The sequence below is a fragment of the Dendrobates tinctorius genome, unplaced genomic scaffold, assembly GCF_039654945.1.
Source record: "Dendrobates tinctorius isolate UK_male_01 unplaced genomic scaffold, ASM3965494v1 ptg000009l, whole genome shotgun sequence".
NCBI classification, from domain to species: domain Eukaryota; kingdom Metazoa; phylum Chordata; class Amphibia; order Anura; family Dendrobatidae; genus Dendrobates; species Dendrobates tinctorius.
The window spans coordinates 2,832,465-2,856,237 of NW_027361677.1; the positions used below are offsets into that span (position 1 = coordinate 2,832,465).

A 23,773-nucleotide genomic window follows, 5' to 3' on the forward strand; every position below is an offset into this window, starting at 1 on the left:
AAAAGGGAAAGACGCCGTTTTTTTCCCCACAATTTTGTGCGCTCTATGAAGAGACCATTTGGGATAGTTGCGATTCCTCAGTCTGTTCTGACTGCAGACACTTTCCTGTTCATAGGAGAGACTGCAATTGCGTTTTGCTCGAATGAGCTCACCAACAGGGATTGATTTAATAGTGTTAACAGGGTGGAAACTGCATGCAGAATGGGGTTTCCTGCAGTTTTCTTTCGATAAGTAGAACTGGCAATAGTACAAGAAGGTACAGTATTCCTACTAAACATAGATCCAAAAAACACATAGCTTTGCTGTCAGACGAAAACATAAATTTTAAATTGAGAGGATTAGAATTTAAATAATCCATGAAAAAATGTATATGATTCACGTCTCCCATCCAGATTAACAGAAAGTCATCTATGAATCTAGAATAATATTGAATAGAATCTGTAAAAGGATTGCTAGTATTATAAATGTACAGCTCCTCCCACCACGACATGACAAGGTTTGCAACAGAAGGGGAGAATTTCGCCCCCATGGAAACACCTGAATTCTGTAAAAAAAAATTATTGTTGAAAGAAAAATAATTGTGAGTAAGAAGGCAGTAGACAAAATATGGAAGAGACGGTCCAGCTCAAAAGGGTAAAATCCAAAATATTTTATTTAGATATCCATAAAATAGGGCGAACACCTGGGACAATGGTTGGCTTATTCGAGCAAAACGCAATTACAGTAACTCTCTCTCTTATGAACAGGAAAGTGTCTGCATTCAGAACAGACGGAGGAATCGCAGCTATCCCAAATGGTCTCTTCAAACAGAGCATAAAATTGTGGGAAAAAAAACCCGCGTGATTCCCTTTTAAGGCTGTGTGCACACGTAGCGATTTTTAAGCATTTTTGCCACGATTTTCAGCGTGAAAACGTTTAAAAATCTTATACAGAACGCCTCCCATGCATTCCTATGGTATTCCGCACATGCTGTGCTAATGCTGCGCTTTTTTCCGCGGCGGAATCGCATCGCGGAAACAAACGCAGCATGCTCATTCTTTTGTGCGGTATCACAAAGAATTGCCGCGATTCCGCACAAATAGGAATGCATGAGAATCGCTTACTTCCCGCATGTGGCTATGCCCACCATGCGGGAAGTTAAGCGTCTCATGTGTGGTTGGTACCCACGGTGTGGAGGAGAGGAGACTGTCCTCCAGGCCCTGGGCACCATACCCCTGTAAAAAAAAAGAATAAAAAATCGGGGTACATTTACCTTCCGGCGTCCCGCGCTGCATTCCAGGCCTAAGCGTTCCCAGTAATGCCTTGCGGCAAGGTCCTGTGATGACGTAGTCTCGCGTTACTCTAGTGGTCTCGCGAGATTGCTATAGCAACGCGAGACTACGTCATCACAGGTCTCGCAAGGCATTACTGGGAACGCTGTGGCCCGGGATGGCAGCGCGGGACGCCGGAAGGTAAATATACCCCGATTTTTAATTTTTTTATCATTTTTCACATTCTATCTTTTACTATTGATGCGGCAAAATCGCGAACAGAATCGCGGTGAAATCGCGCGGGGAAAAAAACGCGCGATTTCTGGGAAGGAGTCCGGTTTTCAGTGTGCCCATAGCCCAGCGTCGGACTGGAACACCTTGGGTCCACCAGAGAAAATCATTCTTGGGGCCCACTATGTAGCTGCATAGAGTTAAATACCAGACCACCAATTGTGCGGTAAAACACGCTAATATCCGGGTATAATATAAGGTTGTACATGTCTTAATTATGTAGCAGGAGTTGGGGTAGCCCCCTCATAGAATATAAAGCAGCCCCCTCATAGAATATAATGTAGACCCCTCATAGAATATAATGCAGCCATCTCATAGAATATAATACTGCCCCCCTCATAGGGTATAATGCACCCCCTCATAGGGTATAATACTGCCCCCCTCATAGGGTATAATACTGCCCCCCTCATAGGGAATAATGCACCCCCTCATAGGGTATAATGCACCCCCTCATAGGGTATAATACTGCCCCCCTCATAGGGTATAATACTGCCCCCCTCATAGGGTATAATACTGCCCCCCTCATAGGGTATAATGCTGCCCCCTCATAGGGTATAATGCTGCCCCCCTCATAGGGTATAATGCTGCCCCCTCATAGGGAATAATGCACCCCCTCATAGGGTATAATGCTGCCCCCTCATAGGGTATAATACTGCCCCCCTCATAGGGTATAATACTGCCCCCCTCATAGGGTATAATGCTGCCTCCTCATAGGGTATAATGCTGGGAATAATGCACCCCCTCATAGGGTATAATACTGCCCCCCTCATAGGGTATAATACTGCCCCCCTCATAGGGTATAATGCACCCCGTCATAGGGAATAATGCTGCCCTCCTCATAGGGTATAATGCTGCCTCCTCATAGGGTATAATGCTGGGAATAATGCACCCCCTCATAGGGTATAATACTGCCCCCCTCATAGGGTATAATGCACCCCGTCATAGGGAATAATGCTGCCCTCCTCATAGGGTATAATGCTGCCTCCTCATAGGGTATAATGCTGCACCCTCATAGGGTATAATGCTGCCCCCTCATAGGGTATAATGCTGCCCCCTCATAGGGTATAATGCTGCCCCCTCATAGGGTATAATACTGCCCCCTCATAGGGTATAATGCTGCCCCCCTCATAGGGTATAATGCACCCCGTCATAGGGAATAATGCTGCCCTCCTCATAGGGTATAATGCTGCCTCCTCATAGGGTATAATGCTGCACCCTCATAGGGTATAATGCTGCCCCCTCATAGGGTATAATGCTGCCCCCTCATAGGGTATAATACTGCCCCCCTCATAGGGTATAATGCACCCCGTCATAGGGAATAATGCTGCCCTCCTCATAGGGTATAATGCTGCCTCCTCATAGGGTATAATGCTGGGAATAATGCACCCCCTCATAGGGTATAATACTGCCCCCCTCATAGGGTATAATGCACCCCGTCATAGGGAATAATGCTGCCCTCCTCATAGGGTATAATGCTGCCTCCTCATAGGGTATAATGCTGCCTCCTCATAGGGAATAATGCTGCCTCCTCATAGGGTATAGTGCTGCCCCCTCATAGGGTATAATGCTGCCCCCTCATAGGGTATAATACTGCCCCCCTCATAGGGTATAATGCACCACGTCATAGGGAATAATGCACCCCCTCATAGGGTATAATGCTGCCCCCTCATAGGGTATAATGCTATATAGATATATAGATATAGAGTTAGATAGATATAGATAGAAAGATAGATGTAGAAATAGATAGATATAGAGATAGATAGTAGATAATGGATAGAAAGTAGATAATGGATAGATATAGATAGAAAGATTCATAGAGATAGATAGAGATAGATATAAAGATAGATATAGAAAGAAAGAAAGAAAGATAGATAGATAGATCGATAGGTAGATAGATATAGAGATATATAGAAAATAGATAATGGATAGATAGATTGATATAGAGATAATAATAATAATAATAATAATAATCTTTATTTATATAGCGCCAACATATTCCGCAGCGCTTTACAGTTGAACAGTTTCAAACACAACAGTCATAAGTAACAACGTTAACAATACAATAATTAAAGCGAAATAAGACGACCCTGCTTGTGGAGCTTACAATCTACAATGAGGTGGGGGAGATACAAAGCACAGGTTTGTATTTACAATGATGTATTTACAATGACGGTCCAGCCATCTTCAGGGGGTGGGGGTTAGATAGAGATAGATAGATATATAGATAGAGATAGATAATAGATAGCGATATACAGATATAATAATAATAATAATATAGACATATATAGATAGATATAGAGATAAATATATATAGATAGATGGCTATAAATAAAAATAGATATAGAGATATATATAGAGATAGATAGATATAGAGATAGATAGATAGATATAGAGATAGTTATAGAGACAGATAGATATAGAAAGATAGATATAGAGATAGATAGAGATATTAGCTAGATATAGAGATATGTATAGAGATAGATAGATATAGAGTTAGAAAGATAGATATAGAGAGAGATATAGAGATAGATAGAGATAGCTAGATAGATAGATAGATGGATAGATAGATATAGATAATAGAGATAATAGATAGATATAATAGATAGATATAGAGATAGATGGATAGATCAATAGATAGATAAAGAGAGAGATAGAGATAGATAATGAGATATAGAGATAGATATAGAGATATAGTGTTAGATAGAAAGATAGATATAGAGATAGATAGATAGATATAGAGATAGATATGGATATAGAGATAAGAGATAGATATAGAGATAGATAGATATAGAGATAGATAGATATAGATAGATAGATATAGAGATAATATATAGATAGATAGATGTAGAGATAATATATAGATAGCTATAGAGAGATATAGAGATAGATATAGAGAGAAACAGATATAGAGATAGATATAGAGATAGATAGGTAGATAGATATAGAGATAATAGATAGATATAGAGATAGATAGATATAGATATAAAGATAGATAGAGATAGAGAGAGCGGTAGATAGAGAGATAGATATAGAGAGAGATAGATACAGAGATCGATAAATAGATAGAGAGATAGATATAGATAATAGATAGAGATAGATAAAGATAGATAATAAATATAGAGATAGAGTAAGATAGAAAGATATAGAGATAGGTAGATATAGATAATAGAGATAGCTAGATAGATAGACATAATAGATAGATATAGATAGATATAGAGATAGATAGAAAGATAGATATAGAGATAGATGTAGAGATAGAAAGATAGATATAGATAATAGATATAGATAATAGATAGAGATAGATAGATAGATAGATAGATAGATAGAGAAAGATAGATAGATATAGAGATAGATATAGAGATAAAAAGATAGATAGATATACAGAGAGATAGATATAGAGATAGAGATAAATAGATAGATGGATATAGAGAGAGATATAGAGAGAAATAGATATAGATATAGAGATAATAGATATACATAGAGATAGATAGATATAGATATAGAGAGAGATAGATACAGAGAAAAGATATAGAGATAAATAGATAGAGAAAGATAGATAGACATATAGATATAGAGATAGAAAGATAGATATAGAGATAGAGCGATAGATAGATATACAGAGAGATAGATATAGAGATAGATAGAGATATATAGATAGATAGCTATAGAGATAGATATAGAGAGAAATAGATATAGAGATAGATATAGAGATAGATATATAGATATAGATATAAAGATAGATATAGAGACAGATATAGAGATAGAGCGATAGATAGCGAGAGATATAGATATAGAGATAGATAGATACAGAGAAAAGATATAGAGATAGATAACGGATAGATAAATAGATAGATAGGTATAGAGATAGATAGATATAGATATTAGATAGAGATATATATAGATAAAGATAGATAGATAGATATAGATGGTAGCTAGATAGATAATAAATATAGAGATAATAGATATAGAGATAGAGTAAGATATATAGAGATAGATATATAGACATAATAGATAGATATAGAGATATATATAGAAAGATATAGAGATATATAGATATAGAGATAGATGTAGAGATAGAAAGATAGATATAAAGATAGAGCGATAGATAGAGATAGATATAGAGATAGATAGATATAGATAATAGAGATAGAAAGATAGATAGATATGAGAGATAGAGAGAGAGATATATAGAGAAATAGAGATAGATAGATAGAGAGAGACAGATAGAGAGAGCGAGAGAGATATAAAAAAAAAAAAAAAAACCACGATACCTCTCCTCCTCGCTCCCACGCTGATCCCGGCTTCAGTGTCAGGAGCTGCCCCCTCTGCCAGACACACAGCGGGTGCGCGATGTAGTGACGTCATCGCGCACTGGCTGTGAGTCAGGAGCAGAGGGGCCTGAGGGCGGCGCCGGCCCTGATGCAGAGCGGCTTACTGGGCTGGGGGCGGGGCCTCTGGGGGTGGAGACCTGAAATGAGATTCACTGCTTCGCAGTGAATATTCATTTCTCTTTAGCAGCGGGGACAGGGGCTCCTGCCTCCTGACACCCGCTGCTGCTCCGCTGGCAGGGGCCCCCATAGCAGCTGCATGGTGTGCGACACACCACTGGCTGGGGGCCCCTGGAGCAGCGGGGGGCCTAGGCAACTGCTGGCCCTGTATGCCAGCAGGTGCCAGAGCCCACCAGATGCCAGGGCCCACCGGAGAATCCTCCGGTTCCCCGGTGGGCCAGTCCGACACTGCCATAGCCTAATTGTTGAACTAAGTTCACATGATGCATCTTTGTCTAATGAAGGAAACCGATCTGACTCTGGATCTAACTCCAGGTCTAAGAACAACAGCCCCACTCTAGGGCTGACCTACAGCACTTTTTTTAAGTCCATCTCAGATATAGTATCCCGCAATCTAAATTTACTCAGAAGTGATGACAAAATGGACAAAATTCTAGCAAATGGGATTCAAATTGTTTCCGGAAGGGCTCCCACACTCCGTAATTTTCTGTCACCTCGTCTCCTCAGATCCAATAAGCGCACTAAAACAAATCGGCTGACAACCAAGGGTTTTTTCAGATGCGGTTTTTTTCCATGTAAAACCTGTTCACACTCGACTAAAACGCTGTCTTTTTCTGACTGTTTAACTAATAAAGTTTTTTTTATTAATGATTACTTGAATTGTAACACAGATCATGTAGTGTATATTATAGAATGCAAACAATGCAATTTACAATATGTAGGTTCCACCATCAGAAAATTAAAGGAACGTGTCCGAGATCACATCTATGGTGTTATTAACCCTACGGTGCGCAGCATATCTAATGCTTCCAAACACTTTATTATGTCACACAATAGAGATTTGTCGTTTTTCAATGTTTTTGCTATTGAACAGGTAGAGAGACACATTCGTGGAGGAAATAGAGAAGAACAACTACGGGACAAGGAAGCCTTATGGATTCGTCTTCTAGATGCATGTGTTCCCACTGGATTGAATGTACGGCAAGAACTCATGTTGCATTATTGATTGTGTTTGTATTATTTGGTGGTTTTAAATGTGCATCACAGGTTAATTAGTGCCACCTGTGTGTCCTAGTTATATTCTCACACCCCTTCCCTTGGAGCGATACTGAGTGTAAGAACTTTTCGTTCGAAGCGCACAGTGTCTCCTCAACCTTCCCTCTGGCTTTCCGGTCGGGTATATGCATTTTTTGTATTTTGTATACCTATTTTATGGATATCTAAATGAAAAGGAAGAGCAGGTTCCCTTGTGGTCACTGATTTCATTTTCTGAGATGTGTCTGAGAGGCGGAATCTCATTGTTCTTGGTCAGAGCTGAACCAACGAAAACAGCAACAAGAAAAAGAAAGCCCCGGTGTCACCATGCTGCCCCATGGGTGCTTAACCACCAGCAACAGCCGGCTGTGCACCGAGCCATGAGATGGGAACAAAAAGCTTTAAGGGTATGTTTCCACGTTCCGTACTGGCAGCGGATACCCACTCCGCCCAAAGTGCTGCCGGCTGTCATTGAACACATGCGGAATTACCGCATCCTATACACAGACCGGTGCTATGTATATTGAGAAGACTGTGCGCCTCCACAAGATAAATTGACATGCTGCGGTCTAGAAAGACGCGCCGTATGTGCGTATACGTAGGTGTGCCACCTGTGTGTTTGAACGCATAGTGGAGTTGGGATTTCATAAAATCTCCTCCACTATGCTGTAACATCTGGACGCAGCGTCAAATCCGCAGCATTTACTGACCGTGGAAACATACCCTTAGGCCGGGGTCAGACGTGCGAGAAACTTGCATGAGTTTCGCACGTCAATACTTGGCGCTGACACTCAGGACTGGAGCGGTCAGCAGCATAGAAATACATGCAGCTGAGCGCTCCGGTCCCGAGTGCCGGCGGCTGTGCCGGGTATTGACATGCGAGACTCGTCCGAGTTTCTCGCACGTCTGACCCAGCCTTAGCCTCTGTGTTCTCGGACAAGGGACCGGCAAGGGCGGCTTTTCACTGCGGGACATTTCTGACATTTCCACATACTAGAAAACACCACGTAATAATCTCCATGACACGGTCTCCAGAGCTCAGTGCACGAGTGTCCTAGATCCATCCCATTCTTGAATGGAAAAGAGGTGCGCGGTCTTATCCTCCGCTGTATTCATTGTCTTTGGGACTGTCTCGAAATAACGGAGCTCTGCGTTCTCAGACAATCCCATAGACAATGAATGGAGCAGAGTATGAGCACCTCCACTTCCAAAGACATACTGATAGGATGTGAGTCCTGACGGGGCAATAATGTCTGCAAAGTGAGACCGTTCTTATGTAAGCATAATAAATAAGCATATTGATTGTACAGCACTTTACAGATATCACTGCACCCATCAGGGGTCATATCTCCTACAGCTCTGTCTTCAGAACATGGGAGGAAACCCACACAGTCACACAAAATCAGGGCTGTGGAGTCAGTATGCCAAACCTCCGACTCCGAGTCTGATTCCTCAATTTCCATGACTCTGATTCTCTCATACATGGATCATGTTTAAGTGATAAATTTACTGTAGTAAAATGGTGACATCAGGCTTTTAATCATTATTATGATACAATAATAAAGCCATTTAGATAGAACATAAAATATATTTATTGGAATACAAGTTTAGAAAAAAATACTTTTTCAGATTTACAATTTATTATACACTCTGCAGTAAGTGGAAGAAAACAGTTTTCAACAAAAACGTCCTGAATAACATTTGTGCAGTCTATGAATTTGTTCTGAGGAATAGTATCGCCTCCATCACATCCTCCTTCATAGATGACCTCAGATCTGACCTCATTATTTTAAGACTGGAGAACAACTTCTCTACACTAACCTGGGTTGGTGGCAAAACAGTAACCACATGGGCAACATCTCTACTAATTTCAGGGTGTAAAGGAATTGTCTCGTGCAGAGTCAGTTTTGATGAATGAGTGAACTCTTCTACTTCTATGAGAGTAAGTGAAAAATGTTGCTGAAATATGGTCAGTCTGTTTTCTATGGGAGTGGAATCTTTTTCCCTGCAGCAACGCTTTGCCTGCTCCATGCCGTCTAAATAGTTTTCGAAATCAAACTCCTCATCTGATGAGGACGAAGAAAAGCAAGCAGCAGAACTGGCAGGACCCGAGTCCTCTTGCTCTTGGCCATCCTGTAGCACACTCATCCTAACTGCTACCTCAGTCAGAGCTTCTTTTCCTTTAGTAAGCCGTTGATCATGCAGCAATATACGATGACTCGGGTCCACATAAACAGCTGTCAGAAGAATTGTATTTTCTAATATCAGTGTCTCTCTCTGTTTCATTGAAGCAGCAATGCCATCTGCGATTAAACCTCCTCTTTGGGACAGGCAAAACAACAAGTTCTTCCACTCCTTTATAAAAATGCCTGGAGTTAAATCCTCAGCTTGTAACGTTTTAGTCACTGTAAATGGATGATGAAGCATTTCCTTCAATTCAGCCACCTGTGTCCATTGACCTTCTCATGTAGTGTTACCTGCGGGTTGGCCATATCTACAAGGAAAGGTTTCAGCTCAAGCAATCGCTCAATCATTAATAGGTGCTGCCCCACCGAGTGGCTTGATCCACAATTGCCCCTTTCCAGCACGTCTCTTCAAGATGGAATCAATTTTAGGGGTTCTGGCAGCAATAGCCAATTTCCTCACTTTGCTAATCAGAGTTCCAGCATGTCCCTCTTGCAGACTATCTCTTGCCAGCTGCAGCGTGTGCCCAACACAGTGCACGTTATGAATAGGAAAGAGGTGTGAAGCAGCTTCAGCAAGATCATCTCCCTCAGTCTGGTTCATGCCCAGCGGTGCCAAGAGAAGCAAAGAGAAACTGGTATAAATGTATGTGGAAGAAAGAGGGACGAAACGGGCCCCAAGAGACGACATTCAGGTCCTCTACAGCCGCACTATGCTCCGTAACACAGATGGCTGATAGATGATGTAAATGGGTGATGGAAGCATTATGGATAGATAGGATTGAAGCAGAGATTATATTAGAAAGCTACAGAACTTTTGATATCACAACAAAGGATTAAATGGGTATTCCTTCCCAGTTTACCATTTTTGTCATATTTATGTCAAGCAATCCAGTCCTGCAAATGCATATGTATGATGCCATACACAAAGCGCTGTGCCCTGCGGCCGCCTGTCACAATATGTAATGACCCCACTGGGGGTAGCTTAGCGGACGGCACAACATGCACAACGGGATGGAAATGGGGCGAGGAAGGGCCTACTGATAGGGAAATGAGAGATGGACACCTCTTGCTCAAACCTGAGACTGACTCTGCACTCCCCTAATGCCCTAAATGGGTCCTTCCCCCCACCGCCGTCAGGAACCTCATCCCTCGCTGTCACCTAGCACTGTCCTAGCTAGTGCACTGGCCGGCAAGGGCTCTTGCCTCATCACTGCAGATGGAACGAGAGGGGACAGTGACAAACACAAGACAGGCAAGGAAAAAAAACACCAAACTTAGCTTAATAGCCTTCTCTGATGCAAAGCACCGCACAGCAGAAGAAAGTCACCCGACCACGAAACCAACTGATACACCAGGGCAGCCAGAGAGCTCCTTCCTCCAGGCTAGGTCAATATAGAATGCTCTATCACCGACAGTCAGCTGATGCATCACGTGACTATTTAAAGGACGGTGGGAGTGGTCACCACCCACATCAGCTGACCTAACCACTCTGCAGTTGCAGCAGGGTTCTAGCAAAAGAAACCGACATGAACCCCCGCTGGTCCTGAAAGGAAAAAAGCTCCATTTAAATCAAAGTGGGACCAGAGCTGCCACGAATCCAAAAATGGATCGTGACACCGCCTTATCCTCACACTGGGTCAGTGGAAGTTTCACCACCGTGTCCCATATCCTTATTCTCCAGTGCAGGTTTTGCATGTGAGCTGCGGTTATATATTACATGTTGATATAGTAGATAATCTTCTGGACTGCAGGACAGTATAGATCTCGACCTCGTATAAATATCACACCTTAAAATTTGTCTACATTTAGATTGTGAATAATTGTTATCATTATGCAAAGAGGAGATGATCACATCATCTGCCTGACCGGCTCCAGGATGAGCACAAACTACAGAGAAGAAAAATCAGAAGATTCACCACCATGCTTAAACCAGTATGGGGAGGTACAAACAACGAGATACAATGTAGCTTCATTCTTCACTCATGGTTATTGTCACTAATGGTTGATGAGAACTATATGAACATCCAGCCAGAAAGTGGAGAACCCCAAGTTTCAGTGTCACTATCATAGATCCCAAGAATCAGTGTGTAATTATTCTGTTCCGTAATTGTCAGCATCATTACTCCCTATTCAAAGTATCAGTGTCAGTACCCTGTACCCAAAGTGTTAGTGTCATTATGCTGTGACCCAAGTGCCAGTGTCATTATGTACTGTTTGGAGGAGGGAAAATGAAGCATACACTGAAAGGAACAACCTGCCTACAGTGAAGCATGGCGGGGGGGCTTGTGAATGTCTACAGTGAAGGATAATGGGAGCTTATTGATTCCTACAGTGATGCATGGTGGTGGCTTGGTGAGGCTTATAGTGTAGCACAGTGGCACTTGCCGGGTAATATAGTGGCTGTTGCCAGCTAGTACAGTGGCTCAGTGGTTAGCACTGGAGTGATTGGTTCAACTCTGACCAACAATAATGAGATTCCACCTCAGGTACACTTCAGAAATTAACATCAATTAACTGATTGGTGCCTTGGGCATCTAGCTTTCTCTTTCATGATCTTGCCATTGCTGCTGGTAGTCATATTGATAACCTACCTATAAATAATCTCCTGGGCAGCATGGTGGCTCAGTGGTTAGTAATGTTATTGAAGTCATGGGTTCAACTCGGACAGAGCACGCTGAGATTCCACCTCTCAGGCACACTTTAAAAATTGAAGTGAGTGGCTGCAATGGGAACTAGTTTCTCTTTTCACAACCTTCTCATAGGGGTTGGAAGTCATTTTCATTAGCCAGTAAACAGCTCTTGGACAGCACGGTGGCTGGGTGGTTATGTTGGCCGTGGATTAATCTGTGTACAGTCCAGCTGTTCAACAGAGAAGATATATTTATTCATGAACAAAGATAACGCAGCTTACAACTGGTATTTCTTACAGCTCGGGATCTTAGCATCTCACCTGCCAGCTTGTAAAGTGACAGCAGAATGTGCTCCAGCTACACACAGTGTGAACAGTGAGCGGGAACGTCCTGGGGCTCTTCTTTTTTTGTAGACAATGTATTATTGACAATATAACTCTATTGTTGGAGACAGAGACTCATGCACCAATAAACAGCAGAACATAGTTATAATATATGCAATAATAAACATTATTCTTACAGTTTAGCATTGTAGGTTTCCATTGCTCGGGTTATTGATTCAAATCTCACCAAGGACAGTCATTTTCCACCAGGTACGGACTGGGGCTAAAATTCAGTCCTGGCATTTGAAATCACACAGTCCCATGAACCAGATGGGATATATTGCTAATACTACCCTGGATGGAGGAAAGGAAGATTTTCTACAAGACCAGTATTTCTAATGATACCCGTGGCCTGCTGGGGTCAGTGACGGAGTCAGCAACTTTTTGCTCCATCACAACTCTTAACAGTATGGGTGTCTTGAGAACACCGATTCTGTTAACACCGTAGCAGACAAGGCGGCCCATGACCAGACAGGCCTTTCTGGCATTTGCCAGATACCCAGTCTGGTCCTGCACCTGTATATCAAGTTCTGGTAAAATCCACACCTGGTTACTTGCTATCTGGGAAAGGAAGACCTCCAGAATTCATTGAATGGGGTGAGTGTCTATAACCAGTGTCAGACTGAGGTGGCCCCATGTTCAGTTACATGCAAGTATTCACATTCATTCTCATTCACCAATTTTCCTGTGTGTCTATAAAATAATAAACTTGGTAGTTTATAGAATAAATGATGAGATGCTGCTTTGTCAGTACATAGAGAATCAAATGTATTGGGCCAACTATTGCATATGCTTCTGGTAAGTGGCTTATTTCTACACAGTGGCCTACCGGGGAATTTACCAGTTTCCCAGTGGGCCAGTCCGAGCTTGATTATACTGACGAGACACCTACACTACCACAACACAGCTCCTATCCATCCTAAGGAAGGGACTCCTTGCACCTTTCTCACTAGGCCATTTCCAGAAAGAGAAGCACTTGACCATTGGTTTTAATTTTTACACACAGTGGCCTACCGGGGAATTTACCAGTTTCCCAGTGGGCCAGTCCGAGCTTGATTATACTGACGAGACACCTACACTACCACAACACAGTTCCTATCCATCCTAAGGAAGGGACTCCTTGCACCTTTCTCACTAGGCCATTTCCAGAAAGAGAAGCACTTGACCATTGGTTTTAACTTTTTTAATTACACTAATACAGGATGAAAAAAATGATTACCTGAGCCTGTAAAGAGAGGTTCTCTTCTTTAAATTGATCAATCACTTTCAACAGATTGTATTTCTCCGTTTTTAGAGTTTTTACTTCCAGCCTTTCGTTTTCGTAAATTTTTTGAATCTCCTTGTCACAACGCTCGGATACGGAAACCAGCATGGCCTTCAAGGGCTCCAGCGACCGGATCTGTTCTCTTTGGTGAGCTGTGAATCCATGAACAGGTTAGCAGTTTATATGGAAGAATCCAATTATCTCAAGGAACTCTGACCATACTGACAAATCAGATATCTAACATGAAATAAAACTGGTAAATCTTTCTAAAAAACTTTATCTGATACTGACATCAAAGTATCTTTTAGCCCTAACACCTTCCCATACTAATGGTTTGATCTTAAAATGGACACCATTGATTTTTTTATGCAAGTTACACACAGTAAAATTGGATTGTGATATTATTCTTGCTTCATTTGATGTAGTCTCAGTATACACATCAATAAATCATACAAACGGTCTAGCTGTAAGACGTGAGAGTTTAAGACAACATTTACATAAAAAAACACTCCCGTGGAGACACTGCACGCCTCGGACGCTGTTCAGGTAAGCGAGGGATCATACGAGGGCGAAGCACCATTTGCGCATACCAAACCTATGTGGTTTTGTCTTGGAGAACGTCTACATAAAATTGCGGCGAAACCAATCAGAAACTGGAGACGGATACATATGTCACTAAGGTCACATAGTATTGTCATTGAGATTGGCTGGTTGGTTTGATCACTAATGACATCTATTGGATAGATCACGTTGCGACAACATCATAAACAGACATCAGAATTGGTCAACATATTAAATATATAATTTGATCTGGGAATCATCATTGGTCAATTAACATACTAACCCTTCTATATTCACTTTTGCTCCTCATATGACACACCTGTTGTGATTAGGTCACCGAGGAGGATAGCCGGGAAATAAGCTAGGCAACCAGAACACCAGAAAGGTTGGTAACTTAGCGGATTGCAGACCCCTAAACCTAACAACACAACTAGAATTAGCCGTGGGACGTAGTTACGATGCCCTAGACGCCTCGGCATAGCCAAAGAGTTAACTACGCCTAAAGAGAGAAAGGGGAAAGCTAAACTGACCCGGAGTAGACCCCCAAAGGAATAGATAGCCCCCGAACATATATTGCAGGTGATTAAAGATGAGGCACAAAACACAGGCAGAAAATAGAGTAAGCAAATGATGGGGCGCAAACTGACTAGACAGGACAGGAAAGGAAAGACACTGTCTGCAATCACGCAAAAACCCTTAAAAATCCAACACGTCTGATACGCAAAAATACTGAAGCCACACAACCTCTCCCCCACTAGATCAGCATTCTGGTTTGAACTGGAAGCAAAACCAAAGACACTGCTATAGCAGGGGATTAGCAATACCGAACAGACTGACATAAGCTGTGACATATGGAGCGGGGTCCAGCACTGGTCCCAGCAGGGAACAATGCTGAACCCACACAGCAAAGCAGAAAGCAGAGAAAGGCAAAACTGGATCAAATGCAAAAAGATTCCCGCAAACAAATAACTTATCTGAACGATGCAGGACCAAGCAGGGGACAAGCGGACTTCAAGATGCACAGGAAGAAAAACGAATCACCAGCAGCAACTGAGGGAAGCTTGCTCACTTAAATCTGTAACACCTGACTTCCACTCACTGTCTTCAGGTGATAGACTTCTGTCAACCTGACCAGCTCCACTACCCGCAGCCACCAGAGGGAGCCCAAACTCAGAAGTCAAATCAAGAGTGTGCACAACACACACCCCTGACAAAGCAAGGGTGAAACACACGTTGGGGAGACAGGACAGCATGCTATCCTCTTGGTTGGTTCTAACATTTACATTAAGTAGTATTGAATTTATAATGAATTTACTCGAAATTGTCCTATGCTATAACAATTTTTTATTTGGTGATGATTTTTATACACAGCAGTGAGGGACCGCTATGGGTGCATATATGGTGCCTGAGTATGCTAATTTGGTCATTATGACATCAGAGAAAGACCTTTTCTATGTTTCCCATCACTTCACTCATAATAATAATAATAATAATTTTTATTTATATAGCGCCAACATATTCCGCAGCACTACTCATGATTTGAGGTGGTGGAGATACATAGACGATGTATTCTTCCTCTGGATTGAATATCAGAATTATGCGAATGTCATACTTTTTTTAATAATCTGAATTCAGATATTAAGTTCACATTGTCCTACTCTACAAAAGAGATATAGTTCTTTGATGTCACAAAATATGGGTAAACTAACTACCTCATTATATAGGAAACCAAAGGATAGGAACAACCTATAAGGATTGAAAGTCACCATCCTAGAAAAATAGTTGAATCCTTGCCATATAGTCAATTTCTACATTTTAATAGAATAGTCAGTGAAAAAGTTGATATTTCTGACCATGATAGGGGCTAACCTTTACCCCTACTGAATACAAAGCAATGTGTATTGATCGGACCTCTTTATTAGACTGTAAACCTCAAAAAAAAGGATTGCGACTTATTCCTTTTATCTCAACTTATAGTGAGGAAAGCAATGAAATTGCCAAAATTTTAAGATGGCATTGGTCGATGCTAGGCAAATGTTTGCCTGACATTGAACAGTATAAGTATTTTGAAATTGAATATCTTGAGATCCAATGGCCTCAATGAATGAATTGTATCCTATAATGAAGTGTTTGTCCCTATCCCTCTAGTGTCCCTTATTGTTAGAGCTGCCGTGCATTTTAATTGATAATTAATTCTTTTTTCTTCGCTTGTAGAAATATTTATTGTACACTGGACATCACAAATTACTCTGATGACTCATCTTAAAGAAGGAACGTTAATTCTTTGAAGATTGACTGCCTTCTCAATAAAATATTCTATGTAACGTGTTTTATCTATGGTCACATCACCATGAACATGCCCGACCTTGTCTGATCTTGGAAGCTAAGCAGGATCGGGCCTGGTTAGTGCTTGGATATGACATTGCTGTTTGTGATGTATATCAATATTTCTACTTTTGGCTCTTAGAATTGATCCCTTTACGCTCAGTTTCTCTAGGTAATTTGTACGCTTTATGCCTTGTGAGTGGAGGGCTGCGGCTTTAATTCGATCCAGCCCCCCTCACATACCCCTTTATCTCAGTTGTACCATCCCCAGCTACTGAGGGGTTCCCTGAGATTCTCTTGGGTCATTCCTATATTTGCCTTGCACCTTGGGATCTTTCCTGCCTTTCCTTTCCTGCTTGGAATCTTTCCTTGCCCTTTGGCAAGATGGTGTTTTCAACACCATCTAACATCCGAGCATGTTGGCTCATCACTATTAAAAACATATGTGACATGCACAAATGTGAACAAGTCTGTCGGAGAGTGTTCACACCACCCACTGACTGAAACACAACAAGAAAACACAAAATGACAAATTTGCAAAAATACTCTGCAGTAAAAATTTGACAGTAATCAGCAAGTGCTGGATAACAAATACAGGGTATTTAGTCGATACATTTTTTGCAAAAAATGTACACCAAGCTGCTCCACCACGTCACGGTAATCCTTCACGGAGAAGTCCCTATCTAATGTATTCAAAACCTGAACATGTGAAAAGTGTCTAAATGGACAGGATACAGACAGGCGCCTCCTAGTATGGGCTCGTGGTGCAAGACAGCTCATTTATGTGCATGTCACACAAGAGAGGGGTGGGGTCTCCCAAGCCATGCTGAGCAAGGAAAAAACGAATTAAAAACATATGTTGCATGTTGGCTCATCACTATTGCAGACATGTGCACAGCGCTCACTAAACTTTTCCAAGATGTCTCCTATCACTGCTTGAGAAAGGTTTATACCTCAGAACCGAAGCTACTATGGACTAATATACCAGTTTTTTTGCCATATTGCTTGAAGCGTTTACCTCCATTCTTTAATTTTTAACATAAACCTATGCTGCAAAAACTGGGTCCCTAACAAGTAGGGGGCGCCTCACCCCAGTCATCATATACCATACAGACCTTTCAGTGACTGCACCGGTCTTTAGTTTAGCAACATAATTGCCTCCTTTGTTCTTAGAGGGGTTCTCCACCTTTGCAAACATTTTTCTTTTTTTACTTAAATGCATGTATTTGGGGCTAAAAATAATTTTTGCAGTTGGGTTTCATTAAAAATGTTGCATCGTTTGGCTTTAACTGGTTCTTTGTTTCCGTTCACTTTGATGTTGTGTGTGGTCATAAGAGAGAAGCTCAGAAAAAAGACAGATAAAAGAGTAACTATCCTCCAGTAAGACCATCAGAATGAGCTCACTGATAGGTTCTCAGTCAACTCATTCTGCAGCCAGCAATAGACAGTGCAATACAAGAGGCTATAAAAGGCAAACAGTGCATTTATAATGAAACCCAACGGAAAAAATTATTTTATCCCTAATTACATGTATTTAAGAAAAAAAAATTGTCCTCCACAGAGGTGGACAACCCCGTTAATAAATATCTGTAGTTTCAGTTGATTGTTCAAAATAAATTGGGTTTTTTGCATACATGAGGAATAACACTATTTCTTGTAGCTACATACACTGTATTTTCTCCAGTTTTCACTGGCTCAATCTCTAATTTTCTCTAGTCTCTGAGATATTGGGAGGAGAATAACTATTATGATGTCTCCTATACACAGCACACACAGTCATGAGGAATTCCTGACCTCTTGTCTCTCTGCCGCACATTTTCAGAGGCAGAATGAAGGACATTATGCAGCAGTACTGAGTGGTGTAGCTGTCAGTCCAGCACTGGAATGAGATATACCACGTAGTGGAAGGTAATAATGCTGTTTCTCTGTTTTTCACTCTGCTTCTCACTTCTCCTCTCTCAATAGACTTTCATAGACAGCTATAACCTGATCCCTCAGTAAGCCATCAGTCCGTCTTGTACTGAGAAAGACGGATTTTAGTTGAATTTCAAAGTGACTGATGAGTTCAGGTGGCAGGGGGAGAAGTGGCTCATGTGGGGAGAAAGTATATTTCCCAGATAATATATATTTTACAGCAGACCTATACCTGATGACCCTAAACACACCCAAAAAATGTTCTCATTCATATTTCTTGCTGCCAAAATAACAACTGGAGGACCCCATCAATTAGCATTGGTCGAATAAAACTAAAATGCTCATGGATCATGGTAAGGCTGGTTTCACATTAGCGCATTTTCAGCGCGCGCACGGCCGGGGGTAGCTCCGCCCCCGAGCCGGCTCTCTGCCCGGCGTGCCCGCCCCTTGCTTGTAGCGCCGCCTACTAGCGGACAGCGGCGCCTGCGATCGGCGCACCCTATCTTTAGCATAGGGTGCGCAGATCGTGCGCAGGCCGTGCGCTAGTTGCGCTTTGACCTGCGCTGCGCACTTTTGACGGTGCGCCGTGCGCGCCAAAATCAAACTTTTCGGATTTTGGCGCGCACGGCGCACCGTCAAAAGTGCGCAGCGCAGGTCAAAGCGCAACTAGCGCACGGCCTGCGCACGATCTGCGCACCCTATGCTAAAGATAGGGTGCGCCGATCGCAGGCGCCGCTGTCCGCTAGTAGGCGGCGCTACAAGCAAGGGGCGGGCACGCCGGGCAGAGAGCCGGCTCGGGGGCGGAGCTACCCCCGGCCGTGCGCGCGCTGAAAATGCGCTAATGTGAAACCGGCCTAACTGAGAAGCTTTCTAGTATCTTTCAGGATAAGGCTATTGCACACAGTCAATTTTCATTTTTGTGACAAAACAAGGCAATTTTTGAGTTTTATTTTTTTCATTACAATTATCAAATGGGTGAAACATAGATCAGACATTTAAGAACACATCAACACAAAATTTGTATATATATATATATATATATATATTTTACATTTCTTTATTTTTAACTGGGTAAAAGGTGAGATGGTGGAGTGGTAATTTTCTACGTAAATCTATTTCTAAAGATGCTATTGACATGAAATTCTCACCAGACATTGGTAACAAACCCATCCAATCCACACAAAGAAATCAAACCATAGATCTCCATAAATTATGTGTAATAATGAGAAAAGACACAGGGAAAAAGTATTGAACACGCTTACTGAAATTTAAATAATATTTTGTACAAAAGCCTTTGTTGGTGATGAAGCTTCAAGGTGCCTCCTGTACGGAGAAACTAGTTGCAGGCATTGCTCAAGTGCGATTTTGGCCCATTCTTCCACACAAACACTTTTCACATCCTGAGTGTTCTGTGTGCTCCTTCTATGAACGCTGAGCTCTAGTTCCTTCCATAAATTTTCTGTTGGATTTAGGTCAGGTGATTGGCCAGGCTAGTCTAACAGATTTTTTTCTCTGAAACCAATTGACAGTTTCTTTTGAGGTGGGTTTGGGATCATTGTCTTGCTGAAACGTCCACCCTCGTTTCCATCTTCATCATCCTCTTAGATGGCAGCAGATTTTTTATGAAGAATGTCTCGGTACATTTGTCCATTCATCCTTCCTTCAATTATATGAAGTTTGCCAGTGTCGTATGATGAAAAACAGCCCCACACTATGATGTTCCCACCTCCGAACTTCACTGTTGGTATGGTGTTTTTGGTGTGATATGCAGTGCCTTTTGGCCTCCAAACATGGTGTGCATTATGGCATCCAAAGAGTTCAACGTTGGTCTCATCTGACCAGACTATACTCTCCCAGTATGTCACAGGCTTGTCTAATTGTTGTTGAGCAAACTTTAAACGCGCTTGCATGTGCTTTCTGTTCAGCAATGGAGTCTTGCGTAGTGAGCGTGCATACAGGCCATGGAGGTTCAGTGCATTACAAGATTCCTTTGAAACAATTGTCCCTGCTGATTCCAGGTCTTTCAGTAGCTCTCCACCTGTTGTCGTTGGCTCTTGGGCAACTCTTCTGATAATTCTTTTCACTCCTCTATCTGACATTATGCGAGGAGCACCTGGTCATGGCCTGGTTTATGGTGAAGTGATCTTCTTTCCACTTTCGGATTATGGAACCTTCAGTTATTGCAAGTTTCTTTTTTTGATTTTGTAATTAACGATAAAGTTCAATATGCTGTATATAAGGAGGTTCGGTGACATAAGTCATGGGGCAGCGTAGTTTTACCCGAAATAGCTGTTGTCAATATGTCTCTTTTGCTCCATGGCATGAGTCTGCAATAAGGAAAAGATGGCTGATTGTACATTAATGGTGAGTGCCACTTATTTTCCTTATTGATTTCTTGAAGTTTGTGATAAGATAATTGTTGGTGGATCCATGGAGATTAGCTAATTACGTTTACTTTAGTTAGAAAACTGCCTAAAAAGTCTGTGTGGCCAGATTCTGGAACCATTTGTGAACTGCCAGGAGTAAGTGACAGATGGGTCAAAGAATGGCATGGACAGGACAAGAACAAGAGTCATGGTAGCTAGTGGAGATGGTTGTAGGAAGGGGTTGTCATTGGGAAGCTATCCTTTTAAAAATAACTTTTGTCAAGTCAGAAGTTTGGATCAGTTTGGATCTAGGTGCTGAGATACCCACCGATCGGTTGGGTGAAGGCAAAAGTGTTGCTCTCTTCCAAGACAGAGGATAGACTCTATAGACTTCCTATTGACAGTCTCGGAGGAGATCAGCGCTCAGTGCTGGACTATGTAGCAAGACCCTAACTGGTCAAACATTTTTATATGTTCCTATGACATGTCAAGAGTTTTCCAAATGCGAAATTACACTTTATGACTGTGTGAATGGAAACACGATTTTGAGCTTTATATCAGAAATCCTCCCACAATAAAAATATATGATGAAAGGCAAAAGTAAAAAAAAAATTGCAAACTTTGTGCTTTTATCGCGGGTTTTCTCCATTAGCACAAGATTAATGAGAGATGCTGAATTATATTATATTTTCCATAATAATGTATAAGACCGGTCACTGTGGAGGCTAATAAACACATCGCTAAGAACTCCCTGCTGGGTCTTCTGGTGAACAGCGGATTAGCAAATGGATTGCTAAATCTCTAATGAGTCAAAAGAAACATGAGGGTCCCTGGAGGAGCATCGATTTATACTGCAATCGTTTTATACTAAAAGACGCAGCGGTAAATGAGAATTGTGTCATTACATAGATATTCTGCCATATATTGTTGAAGTTGTAAAATAATACTACCGTAATTGGGGCTGAAGAGTGTGAGCACATATAGTTCTAATATTTTGTAATATACTCTATGGTGAAGCTATAGTAGTAGCAGCAGTAGCAAAGCCTCAGGGTGCATAGTCCCTTCTGGGCTGGTCATAGATGGTCCTGATTCTGGATGGCTTTTGTACATCAGCGCCTGGAAGTAAAAAGCTGAAACAGGAAAAAAGGAGCAGTCTTCCCTAACATTGTTTAAAAAAATAAATAAATTGGAAGACTTGGTGGGATCAGGGTACATAGGCACGGTCACAGCAGGACATACTTCCCAACTTTTAAAGACAGGGAAAGGAACATGTTTTGCACAATTTGCACAGTAGTTTTGAGTCCACTGATGCCCCTTAGTTTTCTCACCCACTGTGATACCCCTTACATGGCCCCATACAGCATGATGACCCCCATGCAATAAGATTCACCCACAGTACCCCTTACATGCACAGCATGATGACCCCTTACATGGCCCCCATACAGTATGATGACCCCCATATAATATAATTTGCCCACAGTACCCCTTACATGCACAGCATGATGACCCCTTACATGGCCCCCATACAGTATGATGACCCCCATACAATATGATTCACCCACAGTACCCCTTACATGCACAGTATGATGACCCCCATGCAATAAGATTCACCCACAGTACCCCTTACATGCAAAGTATATTGACCCCTTACATGGCCCCCATACAGCATGATGACCCCCATGCAATAAGATTCACCCACAGTACCCCTTACATGCACAGTATGATGACCCCTTACATGGCCCCCATACAGTATGATGACCCCCATACAATATGGTTCACCCACAGTACCCCTTACATGCACAGCATGATGACCCCTTACATGGCCCCCATGCAGTATGATGACCCCCATACAATATGATTCACCCACAGTAGCCCTTCCATGCACAGCATGATGACCCCTTACATGGCCCCCATACAGTATGATGACCCCCATACAATATGATTCACCCACAGTACCCCTTACATGCACAGCATGATGATCCCTTACATGGCCCCCATACAGTATGATGACCCCCATACAATATGATTCACCCACAGTACCCCTTACATGCACAGTATGATGACCCCCATGCAATAAGATTCACCCACAGTACCCCTTACATGCAAAGTATATTGACCCCTTACATGGCCCCCATACAGAATGATGACCCCCATACAATATGATTCACCCACAGTACCCCTTACATGCACAGCATGATGACCCCTTACATGGCCCCCATACAGTATGATGACCCCCATACAATATGATTCACCCACAGTACCCCTTACATGCACAGTATGATGACCCCCATGCAATAAGATTCACCCACAGTACCCCTTACATGCAAAGTATATTGACCCCTTACATGGCCCCCATACAGCATGATGACCCCCATGCAATAAGATTCACCCACAGTACCCCTTACATGCACAGTATGATGACCCCTTACATGGCCCCCATACAGTATGATGACCCCCATACAATATGATTCACCCACAGTACCCCTTACATGCACAGCATGATGACCCCTTACATGGCCCCCATGCAGTATGATGACCCCCATACAATATGATTCACCCACAGTAGCCCTTCCATGCACAGCATGATGACCCCTTACATGGCCCCCATACAGTATGATGACCCCCATACAATATGATTCACCCACAGTACCCCTTACATGCACAGTATGATGACCCCTTACATGGCCCCCATGCAGTATGATGACCCCCATACAATATGATTCACCTACAGTACCCCTTACATGCACAGCATGATGACCCCTTACATGGCCCCCATACAGTATGATGACCCCCATACAATATGATTCACCCACAGCAGCCCTTCCATGGCCCCCATACAGTATGATGACCCCCCATACAATATAACTCGCCCACAGTACCCCTTACATGCACAGTATGATGACTCCTTACATGGCCACCATACAGTATGATGACCCCCATATAATATAATTTGCCCACAGTACTACCCCTTACATGCACAGTATGATGACCCCTTACATGGCCCCCATACAGTATGATGACTCCCATACAATATGATTCACCCACAGTACCCCTTACATG

General features: G+C 42.2%; 1 protein-coding gene across 3 annotated transcripts in view; it reads right to left on the minus strand.

Annotated features, from left to right (window-relative positions):
* TSNAXIP1 (translin associated factor X interacting protein 1) overlaps nucleotides 1-23,773 on the minus strand; it is a 72,033-nt gene that overhangs the window by 33,561 nt on the left and 14,699 nt on the right. For all 3 annotated transcript variants that reach the window (XR_012233440.1, XM_073581749.1, XM_073581759.1), the window contains exon 6: nucleotides 13,503-13,699. Coding sequence is in view for 2 of the 3 variants with exons in the window: in XM_073581749.1 (XP_073437850.1) it covers nucleotides 13,503-13,699 (197 nt within the window). In the remaining variant the exon portion in view is untranslated. The remainder of the gene's footprint in view (nucleotides 1-13,502; nucleotides 13,700-23,773) is intronic.